This window comes from Pezoporus flaviventris, unplaced genomic scaffold, assembly GCF_033815535.1.
Source record: "Pezoporus flaviventris isolate CSIRO_AGI_PZ_B2104156 unplaced genomic scaffold, CSIRO_AGI_Pfla_v1 ptg000007l, whole genome shotgun sequence".
Lineage (NCBI taxonomy): Eukaryota > Metazoa > Chordata > Aves > Psittaciformes > Psittacidae > Pezoporus > Pezoporus flaviventris.
The window spans coordinates 54,419,520-54,438,689 of record NW_026892555.1 but is presented as its reverse complement, the minus strand read 5'-3'; the positions used below and the strand labels follow the sequence as shown (position 1 = coordinate 54,438,689).

Below are 19,170 nucleotides of genomic sequence, written 5' to 3'. Positions count from 1 at the left end.
TGATCATCCTCGTGGCCCTCCTTTGGACTTGTTCCAACAGTTCCACGTCCTTTTTATGTTGAGGACACCAGAACTGCACACAATACTCCAGGTGAGGTCTCACAAGAGCAGAGCAGAGGGGCAGGATCACCTCCTTCAACCTACTGGTCATGCTCCTTTTGATGCAGCCCAGGATACAGTTGGCTTTCTGGGCTGCAAGTGCAGACTGAAGCTGGCTCATGTTCAGTTTCTCATTGACCAACACCCCCAAGTCCTTCTCCACAGGGCTGCTCTGCATCTCTTCTCTGCCCAACCTGTAGCTGTGTCTGGGATTGCTCCCACCCAGGTGTAGGACCTTGCACTTGGCATGGTTAAACTTCATGAGGTTGGCATCAGCCCACCTCACAAGTGTGTCAAGGTCCCTCTGGATGGCATTCCTTCCCTCCAGCGTATCAACCAAACCACACAGCTTGGTGTCATCAGCAAACTTGCTGAGGGCGCACTCAATCCCACTGTCCATGTCAGCAACAAAGATGTTGAACAAGACCGGTCCCAACACCGATCCCTGAGGGACACCACTCGTTACTGGTCTCCAGCCGGACATTGAGCCATTGACCACAACTCTGTGTGCGGCCATCCAGCCAGTTCTTTATCCACCGAGTGGTCCACCTATCAAGTTGATGCCTCTCCAATTTAGAGACAAGGATGTTGTGCGAGACAGCGTCAAATGCTTTGCACAAGTCCAGTGGTTTAGCACCTTCATTTGCCAGCTCCTTCAGGACCCGTGGATGGATTTCATCAGGTCCCATGGACTTGCGCACATTCAGGTTCTTAGGATGGTCTTGAACCAGATCCTCTCCTACAGTGGGCACAAGGTCTTCATTCTCACAGTCCCTGCTTCTGCCTTCCAAGACTTGGGTGGTGTGGTCAGAGCCTTTGCCAGTGAAGACCAAGGCAAAGAAGTTACTAAGAACCTCAGCCTTCTCCAAATCCTGTGTAGCCAGTTCTCCCAATAGCTTCCGGAGGGGGCCTATGTTGTCCCTAGTCTGTTTTTTATTTGCTATGTACCTATAGAATCCCTTCCTGTTATCCTTAATATCCCTAGCTAAGTTTAATTCTGACTGGGCCTTAGCTTTCCTAACCTGGTCCCTAGCTTCCCAGACAACATCATACATGCAGATTACTAAAAAGACTTTGCATACCCATGTGAAAGGGACCTTATATTCAAGGACTGCTGAACAGGTCATCTTTAAAAAAACCAATTTTTTCATTTTATTTCCAGAAAGTTGCCTTAAAACATAATTTCTAAAATCAGTAATCTTTTAAAATTATTGTTTGTTGTTCTGTGGTGGTGTACTCCTTCCTTCCCCCAGCCTTTACTGCTGAGCCTGATGTCATGTGGCATGGCATGTCCCTTGGGTCATTTGGGGCCAGCTGTCCCAGACGTGCCCCCTCCCAGCCTCTTGCCCACCTTCAGCCTGCTGGCCTTTGTGGGAAGGAGTGATTTGGAGAGAAAGCCTTGATGCTGTGCAAGCACTGCTCAGCAGTAGCCAAAACCCTGCTTTGTCATCAGCAGTGTTCTAACCACAAATGCAAAGCACAGCACCATATGGGCTGATATGAACTCCATCCTAGCCACTTTCCATGTTTGATTTTTCCAGTGTTTCTGTAGACTTTGACAGTACTGGTTTGTCTACATACTATTCCATCTCTTATTTTTGGCATATATGCTGACTGTAAGCCCAATGACCGATGAAGCTAACTCTTTTATAATGAATAGCAAGCTAACGCTTAAAAGAGGGATTATAGTAAAATACTTAAAGCATTACAGCATTGTACTTGCAAAATACCTTAACACAAGTCTATAATATGTATCATAATGCTTTTATAATGCAGCCTAATTGTAAAACCAGACACTGCATTTCTACCTTTAAGAAAAGGTCAAAACTGTTAGGTTTTACTACCCTTTAATTCAGAGATTAAAATGTATAATTTGAATCCTTTATCCACCTTTCTCCACCACCCTGTCCTTTTTCTCTTTCTAATATCAAGGGACAACTACAGTCTTGTAGCTACTCCTGAGCATTTATTAGGGTTTAACAGGGGGACTGCAGATAAATGTCTAAAACTCTGCATGTGGATCTGTAGTCAGACTCAGAAAACACATCCTGTAATAAAAAAAAAAAAAAAAAAAAAGAGGCAAAGAAAAGTAATAAATTGTATGCATGATAATAGACTGCCTAACTTTTTGCTGGGATGGATATTACAATCTTGCAAAGCTCTACACAGCTTTGCAAGCACTTTTCACCCTCACTTAATGAGCAATCCTGACTCTTGGAAAAGTATGCTGTCCCTCCTAGTGATCTGGATTGCTCGGTATTTCTTGTCAGAGTAACTCAGGAGACAATAAAAAGTTATCCTGTCTTAGGGCAACACAGGCACTGTCTTGGACTTGGGCAGCGTAAATCTTTGCAAAGCTGCTGTGAGGATACCTGACCTTGGTCTTGGGCTGACAAAGAGAGGAATGAATGGCAAAGGACACAGCAATTCATGGCACTCCCAGGTTAACCATCTCGCGTTTTTTTTCACATCTGTATAAATACCAGGCTGCTCCGAATTATGAGCAGCATTCTGAATGAGTATAAATAAATGATCCTGCATTCTGACTACAGCCCATCTGTACAAAATCGACACCAAGGAACACACTGAACTGTGAACTAGATGAAACAACTGTGCAGGTTGATGGAAAAAAGATGACAACTATGAATCACTTCCTTAGATTGACAACCTCCCACTTGGGTATAGTGGTCCCACTAACAAGACAAACACACTTAGGGTAGCAATGACACTTCTATACATAACATATGAATAAGCCCCAGTTGTCATCTACTCCTGATTCCCCAAAGTTTGTAATGACACTTTACTCTTCATAGTATTTTCTACACAGGTCTTTAGTGAAAACTGTCAGAAATTAAGATTTTGAAAGAGGCCTAGAAAGGCTAGGAACAAAAAAGGTGTCATTTCTTTTGAACCAAAGCAACATCCCAGCTGCTTTAGTCTCCTTGGAAGTTCCCAGCCCCTGCTATTTTGGGGGCATGAGAGAGATGTTAAAGAAGATTTTCACCTGAAAGTCTTTACATGATTACATTAAAAACTGCTGTACTCAGAATGTGATGGAGTAGACATGCACAAGCCTAAATACACCTTATGCACAGTGATGCTATTGCTATGCAAGGGAAAGAGAAAATTCTAAATGTCGAGTACCTGCAGACTTTTGAATGAAATATCCTCCAGAACAGACACCATATGATTCCCAGACTACAGTGATGATTTACATTTAAAGAAATGCTAAAAAGTTTTCAAGTAATGAGGATGGTCAAAAATAATTGTATCAGCAGATATAAATGGTTAATACAAAAAGCAGCATTTGGAGATATATTTGAAGTGATTTTAAAGGCTGCGCAGCCAAACATATCATCTACTAATAAAACCTACTACCATGTTATTGTACCCTTCCAGTTATATCAGTACTCTGATGTGATTAAGGAAATATCCCAGTTCTTTCATGCTTGACTTCTTTTCCTCTGTCAGGCTGTAATTAATGTGTGTCACTAATGGGTTTAAGCTGAATTACAGCTCCTGGCAAATTCTGCTTCTGAATGTGCCCATATTTCCCACATGCTTTAAGATAACAGTTTCCAAGTGTTGACGTATGATTTGGTTTCTAGCAATTGAAAGGAAAGTTAGTGAAATCAGCAAGGCAAGGGACCAACTGACTTTTAAGAGAAGACAGGTAGCAACATAAAATGAACCTTTCAAGGTGTGTATTTTTAGTTTGGATTCAGGCATGATGCACCCAGAATGCGCGTATCCAGATTCTCCTGCATAGCTGTGGGACATAGAATCATAGAATAGTTAGGGTTGGAAAGGACCTTAAGATCATACAAAATAGGGAAAAGTTTTAGAGCACCACAGGAGAATGCCCTCTGACCACAGTGGAAGCCAGGCTGAAGCTTGATCTTAGTTTCATGCAGCGTTTCATCACAGCAATGCCTGCTAACCAAAGGCTTTCAGCAAGTGTGAGGGAGCTTATACATAAATGGATTCACAAAGTTTAAGAAGTTCACAGTAGTCATATTTTTAGGACTGAAAGTAAATGGACTTGTGTTTTGTCATAAATCTACTGCAAAAATACATACAGGCTTATACCCCTTTCCTCAAGGAAACTGTAACTAGACCATGTTTTTTCTACGGTGTTGAGTACCAGGTGCAACAGTGACATCGGGCATATGTTTATTCTGTTCCGCACAACTCTCATGACTGTCACTATCTGGCATGAGAAATGCTGCCTTCAAGTCTGAGACTGCAGAAAAAGTCATACACTCAGTATCAAGGAAACATCCCTGTTCCAGAGTTCAACGATTCCAGGTTGAGATAGAGGTGAGACACAATGGATAAAAACCAAGTAGTTTATTACTGTAGGAAAAGATAGGAAGGAAGAGCCGGCAAAGGGTAAAAGAGACACTGATGGATATTTCTGGTGAGTGTTTATCTTACCAACCCCAAAGACCATGTGATGATGATCAGGAAACCAGCTCCAAGAGACATCACCACAGTGTGAGGTGGCAGGCTCAACCTTAGTGGGTGTTCCCATGGAAGCAACATTGACCTGGGTGGTATGAGGGTCTGCCTCTCCGCATTGCATGAGGCTCAGGCTTTTATGCTAGCGAAAGAGCACACTCATTCCAATGTAGGGGGCCGGCCTACGTCGGAAGGGTGGCCAGCTAAGGCTATTTGCTGTGACTGCACAGTTAGTATAGAAGGGTCTCTGTTCAGGGATTTCCAAAGTGGACTTCAGGACTTTTAAGGGTTTTTAGGGGAGGAGCCACCACGGACCATTATCTCATGTCTTGCAACTGGTATAAGACTCCCTTTTGCTAACAGCGGTGTTAACCCCCCTATTTTCAAGGTTATGTTCCCACAACCCATGCCAAACAGTACTGCTCTATTTTTGTGTGTTTCACCACAGACCATTATCTATTGTCACTGACACAACCCTCTCCCCTTCTTTCAAGATGAGCCTGCTGCCTTTGTTTCTGCCATTTGAGAATGTCTTGCCTAGATAAGGGATTGCCTTTCAGAGTATCAGCAGGTCTCCAGAGAAGACTGTTCTGTTGCAGTTGCTCCACATTTCAGAAATAGTCTGGAGATCTGCATATAGGCTTGAGTAATACCAGGAGTAGCTTGTGCTCCCTGAAACACCTTTTATTTATTTTTTTCCCAAGCAGATTAACTATTATAAATACCTTATGTCCTTCATTCAATAAAAGTGTTCATCAACTAAATAGATTCATGATTAATAAGTAAAATTGTATTTCAAATTACTGAACATTTCCTCTTTACTTTCCTGGCCTCTGGAAGTGAATAAAAGAATTTAGAGGAGGAGTGGGAATAAAATTTAATAGAAAGTATGAAATAAATTTTTGGTGACTTCATGTTTCCCTGCCCTTCTCCTGTGTCCAACTAGCTTCACAGAACATGTTTTGCCAGCTCTTTTTAATGCAGATTTGAGCTAGGAAGGCTCTAGCCAAAGGCTACAACCTTTGGGCTGAAGAAGGACTTTCTTTGCCTCTCTGTATAGGCATTGTCCAAAGAACTAAGAAACCTACAGCCTTGGGAAAACAAGAACAAAGGAATGCTGAAATTACATTCCATAGAAACCTGGATCTGAAACTCACTCTAGCAAAGACTAACATAAACTTTTACAGACACGCTATTGCATCAGTACTGTATATGAATGCAATAGAATTTATAGGAACAGGACAGAAAGACAAAAACCAACTACCACATACCAACTACTGATGTTTAGTACAGGCAGAAAAATGTTACGTTATATATATAGAAGCAGACAACCAGCAACTGAAATTTACCTTAACAGCTTTTAAGTGATTCTTTGACAGTGCTAAAACATTAGAGTACCCTATTGCTTTCTACAAACCAGTTTCTGGACAAATCAGCCACCTAGCCAGGAGATCAGAAATATTTTTGTGTGCAGTATCACCCAGAGCCTTTGCTGAGTCACTTTGCATTTTCCTGTGTCTATCAGCATATCAATAGATATCGGAATTCAATTGCTTATTCATGTAGTTGCATCAGCTCAGCATTTCCCAGACTCCTGAGCTTTTCCTGGTGGCCTACAAGTCTACCCTGCATTCATTCTGCTGTCTGCCTTACATCATTATATGAATTGATGTAACTGCCCAGCAGAGTAGTGCCTGGTATGTCTCATTAGCATTCTTTAATTACAGCAGGATTGAGTGACATGTCTTTTACTTCTAAAAACTATTCACTGTCTAATACAAAAGTGATTATAAACTAATCTCTAAGCTTTGGCTTCAGCTTGGACCTGACATTTTTATAGGTATCTATACCTCATTCTGGTAGTTCATGACAACACATCCCCTTGATTAAGCTGTTGCCTGTTAATAAGCAATCTGTCCTAATTCATTATCTCACACTTTATCAAGCATAGGTAAAAAAGAGTCTCGGAAATTCTTTTAGTGCTTATTTGACTTGTTAGTAAATGTTCACACTAATTTGAGCTATTTTCCCTCTTAGCTCCTACTTGCTGATTCCAGTGACTAAAAATGAATACATTCCTCCTGGAGCTATGCAAGTTTTGTAGTACAAATACAAACTAACATGCTCTGCCTTCATATTGGTCCCCCTACCCTAGCTCTCTTGCTGCCCCTTCTCTTCACTGAAAGCGATGGCAGTGAAGTTCATCTGAAAAAAAAATAAGACTCTTCTCTGCAATACTTATTCTTCTCAACATGGTCTGAGCAAAACCTGTGGATCAGGATTCTCAAGAACTCTGCCACAGAAGAGGCAAAACTGCACCTGAACCTGGGGAAAGCAAGAAAAAAAGGGGAAAGGGAAAAAGAGGAAAAGGTTTCTACAGGAATTAGGAGTCTGTTCCTCGGTCCAGTTTTAGAGACCTAAGACCCTTGTATTATTACTAGCTCTTTGTAATATGCTGTGCTAAGAAAGCCAGGCAATAGAATAAAGTTTTGCCTCACAGCACAAAACTGAGTTGCGCAAAGTCTTAACGGTCTTAGTGAATGATCTACAAGGAACCCTGTCATCGCTATCTTCATAAATGTCATCACCTTAGCTGATCAAACTGGATTATGTTTTTAGATCTAACATTCTCAAATCTAAAAAGAGCTTCAAGGTGATAGAAGTAAAATAAATACTTTACTGTGTAACTGCAAGTCAAGATTATCCAGTTGGTTTATCACAGTATCACAGTATGCTAGAGATTGGAAGGGACCTCGAAAGATCATCTAGTCCAATCCCCCTGCCGGAGCAGGAACACCTAGATAATGTTACACAGGAATGTGTCCAGGCGGGTTTTGAATGTCTCCAGGGAAGGAGACTCCACAACCTCCCTGGGCAGCCTGTTCCAGTGTTCTGTCACCCCCACTGAGAAGTTTCTTCTCAAGTTTAAGTGGAACCTCTTGTGTTCCAGTTTGTACCCATTACCCCTTGTCCTATCATTGTTTGCCACTGAGTAGAGCCTGGCTCCATCCTCGTGACACTCCCCCTTTATATATTTATAGACACTAATAAGGTCACCCCTCAGTCTCCTCTTCTCCAAACTATAGACCCAGCTCCCTCAGTCTTTCCTCATAAGGGAGATGCTCCACTCCCCTAATCATCTTCGTTGCCCTGCGCTGGACTCTCTCCAGCAGCTCCCTGTCCTTCTTGAACTGAGGAGCCCAGAACTGGACACAACATTCCAGATGCGGTCTCACCAGGGCAGAGTAGAGGGGAAGGAGGACCTCTCTCGAGCTACTAACCACCCCCCTTCTAATACAACCCAGGATGCCATTGGCCTTCTTAGCCACAAGGGCACAGTGTTGGCTCATGGTCATCCTGTCGTCCACTAGGACCCCCAGGTCCCTCTCCCCTACACTACTCTCTAACAGGTCATTCCCCAACCTATACTGGAACCTGGGGTTGTTCCTGCCCAGATGCAGGACTCTACACTTTCCCTTGTTATATTTCATCAAGTTACTCCCTGCCCAACTCTCCAGTCTGTCCAGGTCTCGCTGGATGGCAGCACAGCCTTCTGGCGTGTCAGCCACTCCTCCCAGCTTAGTGTCATCAGCAAACTTGCTGATAGTACACTCAATTCCCTCATCTAAATCGTTGATGAATATATTAAATAATACTGGTCCCAGTACTGACCCTTGAGGCACTCCACTAGTTACAGGCCTCCAACTAGACTCCACCCCATAGACTACAACTCTCTGGTTTCTCTCCTTCAGCCAGTTCACAGTCCACCTCACTACCTGATCATCCAGTCCACACTTCCTCATTTTAGCTGTGAGGATGCTGTGGGAGACTGTGTCAAATGCTTTGCTGAAGTCAAGGTAGACCACATCCACCGCTCTGCCATCATCCATCCACCGTGTTATTTCCTCATAAAAGGCTATGAGATTGGTCAAACATGATTTCCCCTCGGTGAAGCCATGTTGACTGCCCCTCATAACCCTCTTATCCTTGATACGCCTTAAGATGGCACCAAGGGTAAGGTGTTCCATCACTTTCCCAGGGATGGAGGTGAGGCTGACCGGTCTATAGTTACCCGGGTCCTCCTTCTTGCCCTTTTTGAAGACTGGAGTGACATTTGCTTTCCTCCAGTCCTCAGGCACCTCTCCCGTTTCCCAAGACTTGGTAAAGATGATGGAGAGTGGTCTAGCAATGACTTTTAATGAGTTTGATTACTGAAAGAAAGAAAAATTACTACATCCTGTAGGGAGTATATGCCAATTTCCATTTAGGCTGAGAAGCAATGCAGTGAGCCCCACTAGCTGAATACAGAAATCCTGACTATGAATTAGTTTTTCTGCACCACAATGAACACAGATATCTTTACTAAGCTAAGCGGTTACAGTGACCACTAAATTTAGTTTCATGCCCACATTAGAGGTTCAGCACACAAAATGACTGAAAGGTACCACGTCTGTGAAGGATTCGTTTTTCTTTTTATATGACATGCTTCAGTGTATACCTACTAGATTGCTGCTAGAAAGGGCAACTGTGAGAGGAGAAAACAGGATAAGCAAAGCCATAGATATGGTCTGGAGACAAGCACACCTCCAAGAAATAACTAAAGATAACATTCACCTGACCTGAGAGGTTAATTTAATGTACAAATTGCTAAGCAAGTCACAATGAGGGCACATTCTCTTTTCCATGAACCCCTTCTAGCCTTGAGTCCACAAGCAGAATGTTATGTTTTCTCCACTGTGGACAATTTCTGGAAAATTCCTGTCCTGCTAGACACAGAATGTTTACATTGCTTAGTAAAGCATATTTCCATCAAAATTTTATTTGTAATGGAGGACCAATGGTCTTTTCACACATGAAATGGAAGGTTTTTATGCAATAGGAACCAATTATTTAAGGCAGTGACTACCACTAACTGAAATTCATTTCAAGTAAAACAAAGAAATGGGCACTACATTACAGTTTGAAGGAACTTGTACAAAGCTGAATAATGCATTTTATTAATAAATGTTCTTCTCTCCACAATATTCTTACTACAGAAGTCTCAGTTACAATAACAGAACTGATTAATTCCCACATAAACATGAAAAATGCTCTTTTAGCATAGTATTTGATAGCAGAATAGAGAACAATGGGGGAAAAGGAAATACAGGAAAGTAAAAATAAAATCATTTATCTGCGCTTCTGTTTATTGTAGTATGTGCTGCCCTACTCTGTACAAACCATTTCTAAAGCAAAACCCTCTGATATTAGTTGCTGAGACAAAAAATCATACAGCAGGCTCCAGCTGTGACTCACGTGCAGGTGCAACGCCACTGCGGATGTTCTTAGCCAATGTACCAAAGTCTTCTTCGGAGTTAGCATAAATTGACAACAGGAATGATGACTAAAGTTAAAAATCGTACTAAAAAAGTAATGTCGGAATAGAAGAAAGTAGTTTAATACACTGACTTCTTCTGCTATGCCAGCTGTAGGTGGAAGTCAGCTAACAAAAGAACATTTACCCAGTCTTTTGAAAGTGGTTCCTCTGTAAAACTCCATTGTTCTGTCTGAGATTCCTAAATACTGCTTTGAGAATGAGAGTTACAATGCTGCAGAATTAATGGACTTCTACCAGCAGGACATCCTTCCCTCTCTCCTCTTCAGGAGGAAGAGAGGGGTGTAATTTTGCTTGGCATACGAAAACACCGAAGGCAGCAGCCAAATTGCACATTTCATTCCCATTAACCTCAGAAGCCAACAGGAACCTCTGAAAAGGAACAACGTAATACTTGATAATACTTGCTTGTTTACCTTCTTTTTTTTCTAATATGTTGTTAGTGTTTAGTAAAACAGTAATCCCATCTCCATCAGCAGATTAATTTCATAAAACAATAGTGATTTTATAATCTGTATTCTGGCAGGGATGAAAATATGGCAAGAACAAGAAAAATATTTCAAAGATGGCAAAGCAGATTTAAGTAACATGCCTCTGGGATAACAGATTTAAGAAAGGAAAAAAGTTGCTGCATTACCTCAATTGCAGCTGGAGAAAGAAGTGAGAATATGCAAGAAGAACAGCCCTGCAGACAGCAAGGTCAGTGCAGAAGGAGAGGAGGAGTTGCTCCAGGTGCCAGAGCAGAGGTTCCCCTGCAGCCTGTGGTGCAGCCCATGTCAGGGCATCTGTGCCCATGCAGCCAATGGAGATCCACAGCGGAGCAGATCTCCACCTGCATCCCTTGGAGGACCCCAGGCTGGAGCAGGGGGATGCCCAAAGGGGGCTGTGACCCTGTGGAAAGACTGCTGGAACAGGGTCATGGTAGGACCTGCAGCCCTGTGGAGAGAGAAGCCCACACTGGAGCAAGTTTGCTGCAGGACTTGTGACCCCACAGGGACCCACACTGGAGCAGTCTGTTCCTGAAGGCTGCACCCCATGGAAGGGACCCACGCTGGAGCAGTCTGCTCCTGAAGGGCTGCACCTGAAGGGACCTGCACCCTGAAGGGACGCTGCGCGGGTCCGGTCCCTCCCATAAGGGAGTGAACTGCGCCTCATGGAAGGACTCATGTTGGAGTTCACAGAGGACTGTCTGCCATGAAGGGACATGACACCGGAGAGGCGAAGAATGTGAGAAGTCCTATCCCTAAGGAGGAGCACCAGATACAACGAGTAACGAATTGACCACAACAACCATTTCCCATCCTCTGAACTCAAGAGTGAAGTTGAGCCCAGGAAGAACAGACAGATAGAGGGGAAGTTTCTTAAGATATAGCTTTTAGTTCTTGTTATCTTGCTCTGATTTGACTGGTAATTAATTAAGCTGATTTCCCCAAGTCAAATACGTTTTGACCATGACGGTAACTGTCCTTATCTCAACCCAAATTGTATTTTCTCTCCTGATTCCAGCGGAGGAAGGGAGTGATAGAGCAGCTTTAGTGAGCGTCCAGCCAGGATCAACCCTCCACAAACGCACAATTAAATATTTTAGCCTGTAGAAGAGAAGGCTCAGAGGAAACCTTACTGAGTCCTTTCAATACTTAAAGAAGATTTATAAGAAAGATGAAGAGATACATTTTACCTGTAGGGCCTGTAATGAAAGGACAAGATATAAATGTTTTAAACTCAAAGAGGTTAGATTTAGATTAGATAATTAGAAAGAAATTGTGTATTATGAGGGCAGTGAGACACTGGAACTTGTTGCCCAGAGAAGTAGTGGATTCCCCATCCCTGGAAGTGTTCAGGACAGGTTGGATGGGGCTTTGAGCAACCAGGTCTAGTGAAAGATGTCCCTGCCCCACAGCAGGGAGACTGGATAAGGTGATCTTTAAAGCTCCCTTCCAACCCAAACCAGTCTATGATTCTATGAAATTGCCAAAAAGTTCTTGCAAAATTACAATAAAACACTACCTCTGTTCAGGCACAAAACCATAGTGCTACTGAAGGCAAAGTTCCATCCAGGTAGGGCAACCTAGAAAACCATTGCCTTCTGATTTAAAGACAGTTCTTCAGAGGATAAACTATTCTTTCACCTGCCTGGATAGCATCTAGCATGCAAGCGTTATCATACAAGTGACAAAAGCCACAAGCAAAACAACAAATTTAACCTAATCTCTGACAGGTATGTGTTTAGGGCAGCTTTAGGACTGTCTTCCTTTGCCGATTGTGTACGTTTTATACAACTTTCACCTTTAACAGGCATTAGACAAACCGTACGCTATGTAATCAGCCCCTTGCTTATCACAGTTGGGGTTCCATGGTTTTGCCCCAAAGCCTCCTGTAGGCTCAGACTTCCAGTATTTGTCCCAGATCCCACAGTTTCCAAGAGGTCCAGCAGTCCATACCATTATACTCAAAGCACAGGGGGCCCTACACATTCTTAAGGCAGCCTATTTTTTCCTGGAGTCTGTTGTTAAGAGGAAGCAGTGATTTGCTTCTAGATAAAGAAACATTTAATTGAATCTTTTATGAATTATGCAAGGAAGCCAACAATTTCCAACTCTGTAATTATTGTTATTTGTTCAGCTCACAGCTCCTTCACAAAGAAGCAGGCTTCAGTTCCAGCTGTCTGTTGCGCAGATGTACACTGGCAGGTGTCAAACTCAAGGGGAACTGAAGAATGAAAAGGACTACTCGCTCCAAAGAACTCAGAATAATTCTGCTACCAGAAAATTACTACTCCACAGAGCAGTTTTATTTGGGCTATAAAAATAAGAGATTTAAAAGCTGCATTTTATATAGAAGTCAAAGTTCTGCTTGTGTTTATTATTTCATGTAGGGTTTTTTTAAAGTTCTAAACCAACAAAGAAAGACTATTCTTGTGCCTAAAGTCAGAACAATTCTGTCACTGTCCAATTAGAAGAGAGTGCAAACTGAGAAGGAAGCTGTTACTGGTTGGCAGCTAGTAAGTCAGGAGCTGAGTAGTCTGGCCACAAGACTATGTATGCAGTATGACCAAAAAATGTGAACACTGGTACTCTGAATCCCATAGCAATGTTTATTCCACTGCTAAGAGTAGTACATTCCCAGTTTAATCACAATTAATGATTAAGGGTGAGCAAATGCACACCTTCCCTGAGACTCTATCAGAAACACAACTTATATGATATTCAGACAAGACCCTAAGATTGGGAGAGCACAACTCTTAGGAAGCTGGCTATTGAAACAATCCAGCCTATAAATGAAAACAATATCCTTTCCTTGGACTTCAACTACTAGTGGCACAGATCAGTCAGACCTTTCCCTGAAAATTAATTTCAGTTGCTGAGAGACACATTAAAGCAAATATGACAATGATGACAATGTTGAGAACCATCTTTAATAAAATGAAGAAAGGATGATAGCTTCCATTAAAGCAGCATTTATGCACCATCGGAAAACCTTTTACTTATCAAGACTAAGTTATCAAGTTAGCTTTGTCCTGCCTTACATCTGTTCTCTAAATAAAAGACACATTCAGGGCAGTACATAAATCTATGATTGTGATGTATTAAAAGGGTACACTTTAAGGGAGGTTAAGGAAAAGCCATTTTGCCAGCACTAGCACGCTGATGTAAAATGGTACACACCAAAGCTGCAAAAACTAAACTGCATTAACAGGTTTTAGCTCAGTGCACAGTAGTCATGTCATCAGCATAAGGATTCAGATTTCAGATGTTTTTCTTCAAATCTCAAGTTAAATGTCTTGTTCAAAACCAACTCAAACGCTTGCCTCCATGTCTTTTGGCACTTAAATGACCTGATTTTTGTGCTTCACACTTCTGAAAAATCAGGACACTTATTTGCATTCATAAGTGACAATACAGATGTCTGTTCCCTCACTTCCATACACAAGAGGCTCTCATTTCTAGCAAACAAAGCACACTAGGGACTGAGATTACAAAAGTGCTGTTAATCCTGCTTGATATTACACAAGCCATTTCTCCCCTAGAAGCATTATCACTTTAGCAGTAACTGGACTGCAAAAGTGGATTTATTATCAGCCCTTTGATTACTCTGCAGATGTTTTAGATTGATTGCTACCCAGCTTGACACTCCCTAAATCAACTGTTTTCAAAGTCTTTACATAGTTGAGCAACTAGAATATAGCCTATAATTTTTCTTTTTAATAAAAAATAGTTATTAGGATAGTGCTTTATTAAATAGACTACAACTCAGAAGGAAAACACTTTTAGTTGAAGGACCGAGATGTTCATTATGTAAATTAAACTATTTAAATGTTGTAACAAAGAGTGTATGTAAGATTTGCAGCAAGTCTAGCTTAAGTCAATGAAATACATTCCACCAGTCAATATGCCTCCTTAAGCATTTGCTTAAATCCTAAGCACAAAACACACCACATGCTTAAGCGCTTTGCAGCAATTTCTACCATACTGGTGTGTAATTCACAAAAGCAAACTCATACCATATAGCACTGATACAACAAAAACATACGGAAGCACAACACATTTCCTGCACAAATACAGTGTTTCTTATTTTTGTTGTAACACTGCAGAATATCTTAAAACCCACAAGGAACAATTACCTATGCTAACAGTGCTTGTGCAACTTTGATGACTCCTAACCTCAATTACCAGACAAGGAAGCAAAATACGTAGCTACTTCTTTCAAAAGTGAAGAAAGATGGGAGAAAAAGTCGGAACAAATCGCTACTGCATCCATCCTGCATACAAAGGGCTGGTGTTTGACTTGACTCTTTATCAACACAAAATTATCCATATAAAGCACTGTAATTTTGACCATATTAACAGGATTTTCAGTCCACTTTCATGACAAACTGAGGTGTTCCCTGAAGCAAGGGACTCTACTTAACATGAGTGCAAAACAGCATTTCAGCTGCGCTGGCTCTCCACAGCAAATACATGCCATGCAACTGGGTTACATCACAGTTCTCAAATGTTTGCCCTCACGGATCTAGAGCAAAAGGTTACACATCTTCTAGTGCCTGTTCCCAACTCATGTCTCACTCTACACCTAGGTGAGAGGGGATAAACCGAAATACAAAGTTGCTATTTCTAATCTGAATTGTGTAAAGCGAATTTGAAAACTGAACCACTTCATTGGTCTAGTACCTTTCATGTGTCACTCCATCCTTTCTTAATTCAAGTGATTGCCGAGACTGCTTCTATTGCCAAAACCATCCATTTCAGATGACCTCAGCACCCCCCAGTCTTCAATTGTTCATCAGGAATCCTGCGGGCCCTTGATGCTCTACGCTGTAATTGCTCCTCTGAAGCCATTCAGTTCTGATGGAAAGACACATAGTTATCAGGAAATGTTGTATGGCTGTGATCTCATTGGGATCATAAAGACCTGATGGGATGATTCGCATGACTGGAGTGCTACGGTGCAGGGTTATAGGCTCTTTGAGAAAAACAAGCAAGAAAGACAAGGTGAAAGTGGTGGAGTTGCCGTTTGCATGAGAACACAGCTGGAATGCATGGAGTGCTGCCTTGGGATGGACAATGAGCCAACTGAGAGCTTATGGGTAAGGACTACAGATGGCAGGTATGGGCGACATTATAGCGCATGTCTATAGGCAACCTGACCAGAAGTGGATGAGGCACTCTAGCTAGAAGCAGCTTCACATTCACAGGCCCTAGTCTCTGTCCCTCCCCGCTGGAGGGACAACACAGCAAGACACAAGCAATTCAGGAGGCTTCTGAAGAGAATCAGTGACAACTTCCTGATCCAAATAACAGAGGAACCAACAGGAGGTGCTCTGCTGGACCTCATACTCACCATCAAGGGGCTTGTTGGACATGTGAAGGTCAAAGGCAATCTTGGATGCAGTGACCCTGAGATGACCGTGTGTGACTGGAATTCAGGCTCCAGAGATGAGAAAGCAAGGCAAAAAGCAAGCATAATGCTAGACTTCAGGAAAGCTGATGTGTGCCTCTTCAAAGACCTGTTTGGTAGTTTGACAGGATTAAGCCCTGGAGGGAAGGTGGGCCCAAGAAAGCTGATTTAATATCCAATGATCACCTCCTCCAAATTTGAGTGGCCCATCTCAATGAATAGGAAGTCAGGCAAAAATGCCCGGGGGCCTGCACACAGAGACAAGCAGGTCCCGGCAAAACTCAATTACAAGAAAGAAGCAGTCATCAGTGAACAAAATCTGGCTGAAGGCCACTGCATACCCTGGGGATCAATACTGGGTCCAATTGTGTTCCAAATCCTAGAGCATCTCTCATATGAGGAAAGGCTGAGAAAGACGAGGCTGTTTAGCCTGGAGAAGACTCAGGTGCTAAGCTTGTGAATGTGTACAAATACCTGAAGGGAGGGTGTAAAGATGGAGCCAGGCTCTTTCCAGTAGTGTGTAATGCCAGGACCAGATACAATGGGCACAACCTGAAACACAGGAGGTTCCATCTAAATATCAGGAAACGCTTTTGTACTCTGAGGGTGACTGAACACTGGCACAGGTTGCCCAGGGGTATTGTGCAGTCTTCATCCTTGGAGAAATTCAAAATTCTTTTGGACATGGTCCTGAGCAACCAGCTCTGGATGAACCAGCTTGAGCAGGGGGGGTTGAAACAGATATCTCCAGAGGTCCCTTCCAACCTCAGCCATTATGTGATTCTTTGATTTATTGAGATTTGCTTAAAAGAGGAAAGACACTCAACTATTTCCCCTCATTTTATTATACTGATTTCTTCCAAAAATAGCATAACAATGTACTTTCCAATGAAAACTGATACAAGAAATCTAACAAAACCAGCTTTGATGCACACAAATTTCAACAAAACATTTCAGCACTTCTAAACTGTCAGCATTTTTTTAGCTAGTTTCAGAAGTACTAATTCTAGCAGACAAGAGTCTTGCATTCCTTGTGTCAGCAGCTGACCTGATTCTACTGCTTTGGTGAAGGTTATAGGTGTTCTTCTACACAATAAAAAGAAATAAATCAGAACTCACAGAGTAAAGAGTATGACCTAATTACAGGGGGAACACAATATAACTACAAACTCAGATAATTTGAACACTTAACTCTAACAGAAATGTTCTTTCTTAGGTTTATTATGAATTTTCAAAATATTCATAACCATCAACATTTAATCATTTCATCTCTATGTAAACTATACTAGCCAACAGCTACCGTTAGCCCAAGAGAGAGAAAAAATATGACATTCACACTCTCTCAGTAGTGGGTGGCTATAAGCATGTGGAAAGCAGAGCAAACACCATGTCAGAAGTTTCTAAGCCAGCTCTTAGAGACTGACAAGCAGTTAAGATGGTAGTTAGGCACAGTTCTGCCTACTGATAACTAGATTACATCCCTGAAGCATTTGGCTCTGATATGGGGACTGTTATCCCCATGTACTGGTTTGCGTACACACATATGCAGCCCTTCCTGCCTGAGTGAACTTCCAGCATCCTCAGATGTTATCAGCCTCCCCTTTTGGTTCACGATCCAGTACATAATAGTGTCCCTAATGCCTTAAGGACTGCAATGAGGTCCCCATCACCAATAGCTCATCCTTCTGCCAAGTACCCATTTGGATTTTTATGAAGCAAGTAAGAAACATATGCCAAGATCTGTCTAGTAAGTTTCAGGAGACATTAAAACTGCCAAAAAGTCCAGAAAGTCAACAGAAAATGTTCAGTCATCTAAGTTCATCAGCTGTTATTCATTACCACATAGTCATATTCGGAAAAAGAGACACAGATATTTAAAACTTCAGAAATTTAGTTTTTTCAGAGGTGTTTTGTACAGAACAAACTTGTTTAATCTTGGAAGCACCATGAAGTAACACTACATATCAGCAAGCACAAAAAAAACAAGAACATTATGGGACTTCATAATGTAAACTACACCTTGAATACCACTAAGGTAGATTTACACTGCAGGCTTGAGCACAGCACAGAGGTGCTCAAACTGACTCGGGTATTACTTGCCACTTACCTCTGCATGCAATGTAGACATACCTTATATGTGTGACTGTATCTAGTGAATTAACAGAGCTTTGCAGTACAACATTTAGGCCCTCATTCTGCACATCAAACTCGACAGTGTTTCCATCCATTTCAGAAAGTGCAGGGTCAAGCTTGTAATCACAAACATTTCTGCTAACAAAACATTTGTTTCTAACACAAACTTGTGTCAAGTTCAAACATGAGTTTTGAGAACATGCAGACTGCTTACAAATGCTTAAAAAGACTGATTCAGAATCTCTCGTATATACACACTCAAGTCCATCTGTCACAGACAGGCAATGTAACTCAGAATCATGAGCTTGCTCTAGTTTTCGATAGTGTCCTGCACACTTCCGATAATTAAAAAATTAAAAATAAAAAAATAGTTGCCACAATGGATTTCTGACCATTCCAACTCGCACGTGGATATGATCTCTTCTTGCTGCATCCAGTACATGAAGTTTCACAGTTGCTTTTCAAATGCAAATACCAAGTAAATACCTAAAAAAAGAAAATGGGAGCATTTAAAGTCTCAGCTTCCTCTGTGACTTGATGAAGCTTTCAAAATGCAAACAAGCTGATACTCTGCCCAAAGAACCCATTAGCAAATTACTGAAATTATAAGGACTGCTATGGTTTCCTAATGGGTAACTCTAGCATTAAATTCCAGCACAGTTTTAGATAATGTTTTCACAGAAGAGCTAAGAATGCACAAAAGCAAAATATTTCAAATACTGCTTTTCTCTGTAACCAACAGGCTATTCTACACACTTTCCATCGCAGTCAGTCAATACCGAGCTTTCAAAACAATACTTACTTGTTGCTTCCCATTCAGATTTACTCAAAGTTCCCTAGAAAGACAAAAAAACAAAACCACAATTTCAACAAGAAGAATGAGGGAACAATAACACAGCTGAACTCAGGATAATCAAACTTCCACAGACCAACTTCTAACCACCCCACACTGCCTAGCTATTCAGAGAAGAGCTACTGGGACAAGAGCAGCATTACTGTAGATACTTACAGAGCATTACCATGGATACTTGTAATTCTAATAACTAAGGCAGTAGGGAATTGCAACACCCCAGATAGCAGAACACACCTAAATTACACAGGTATAAGAGAACGGGCCAAGAGCCTGTGGGGCTGGATGCCTCTGCAATATGGAGTATGCTGGGTCTATCACTGCACATTGGTGTAACTTGACCTGGGCTCAAGCTGTT

The 19,170-nt window shown here is 41.8% G+C and overlaps 1 protein-coding gene across 3 annotated transcripts in view; it reads right to left on the bottom strand.

Annotated features, from left to right (window-relative positions):
- The window catches only part of RNMT (RNA guanine-7 methyltransferase), a 131,429-nt gene that overhangs the window by 90,224 nt on the left and 22,035 nt on the right, over window positions 1-19,170 (bottom strand). For 2 of the 3 annotated variants that reach the window (XM_061448864.1, XM_061448865.1), the window contains exons 10-11: window positions 18,765-18,798; window positions 16,657-18,448 (exon numbers count right to left, since the gene is read on the bottom strand). In XM_061448864.1, coding sequence (XP_061304848.1) covers window positions 18,411-18,448; window positions 18,765-18,798 — 72 coding nt within the window. In that variant the 3' untranslated portion in view covers window positions 16,657-18,410. Of the gene's footprint in view, window positions 1-16,656; window positions 18,449-18,764; window positions 18,799-19,170 lie in introns of those variants that run through there. The other variant, XR_009742601.1, reaches the window with a different exon arrangement.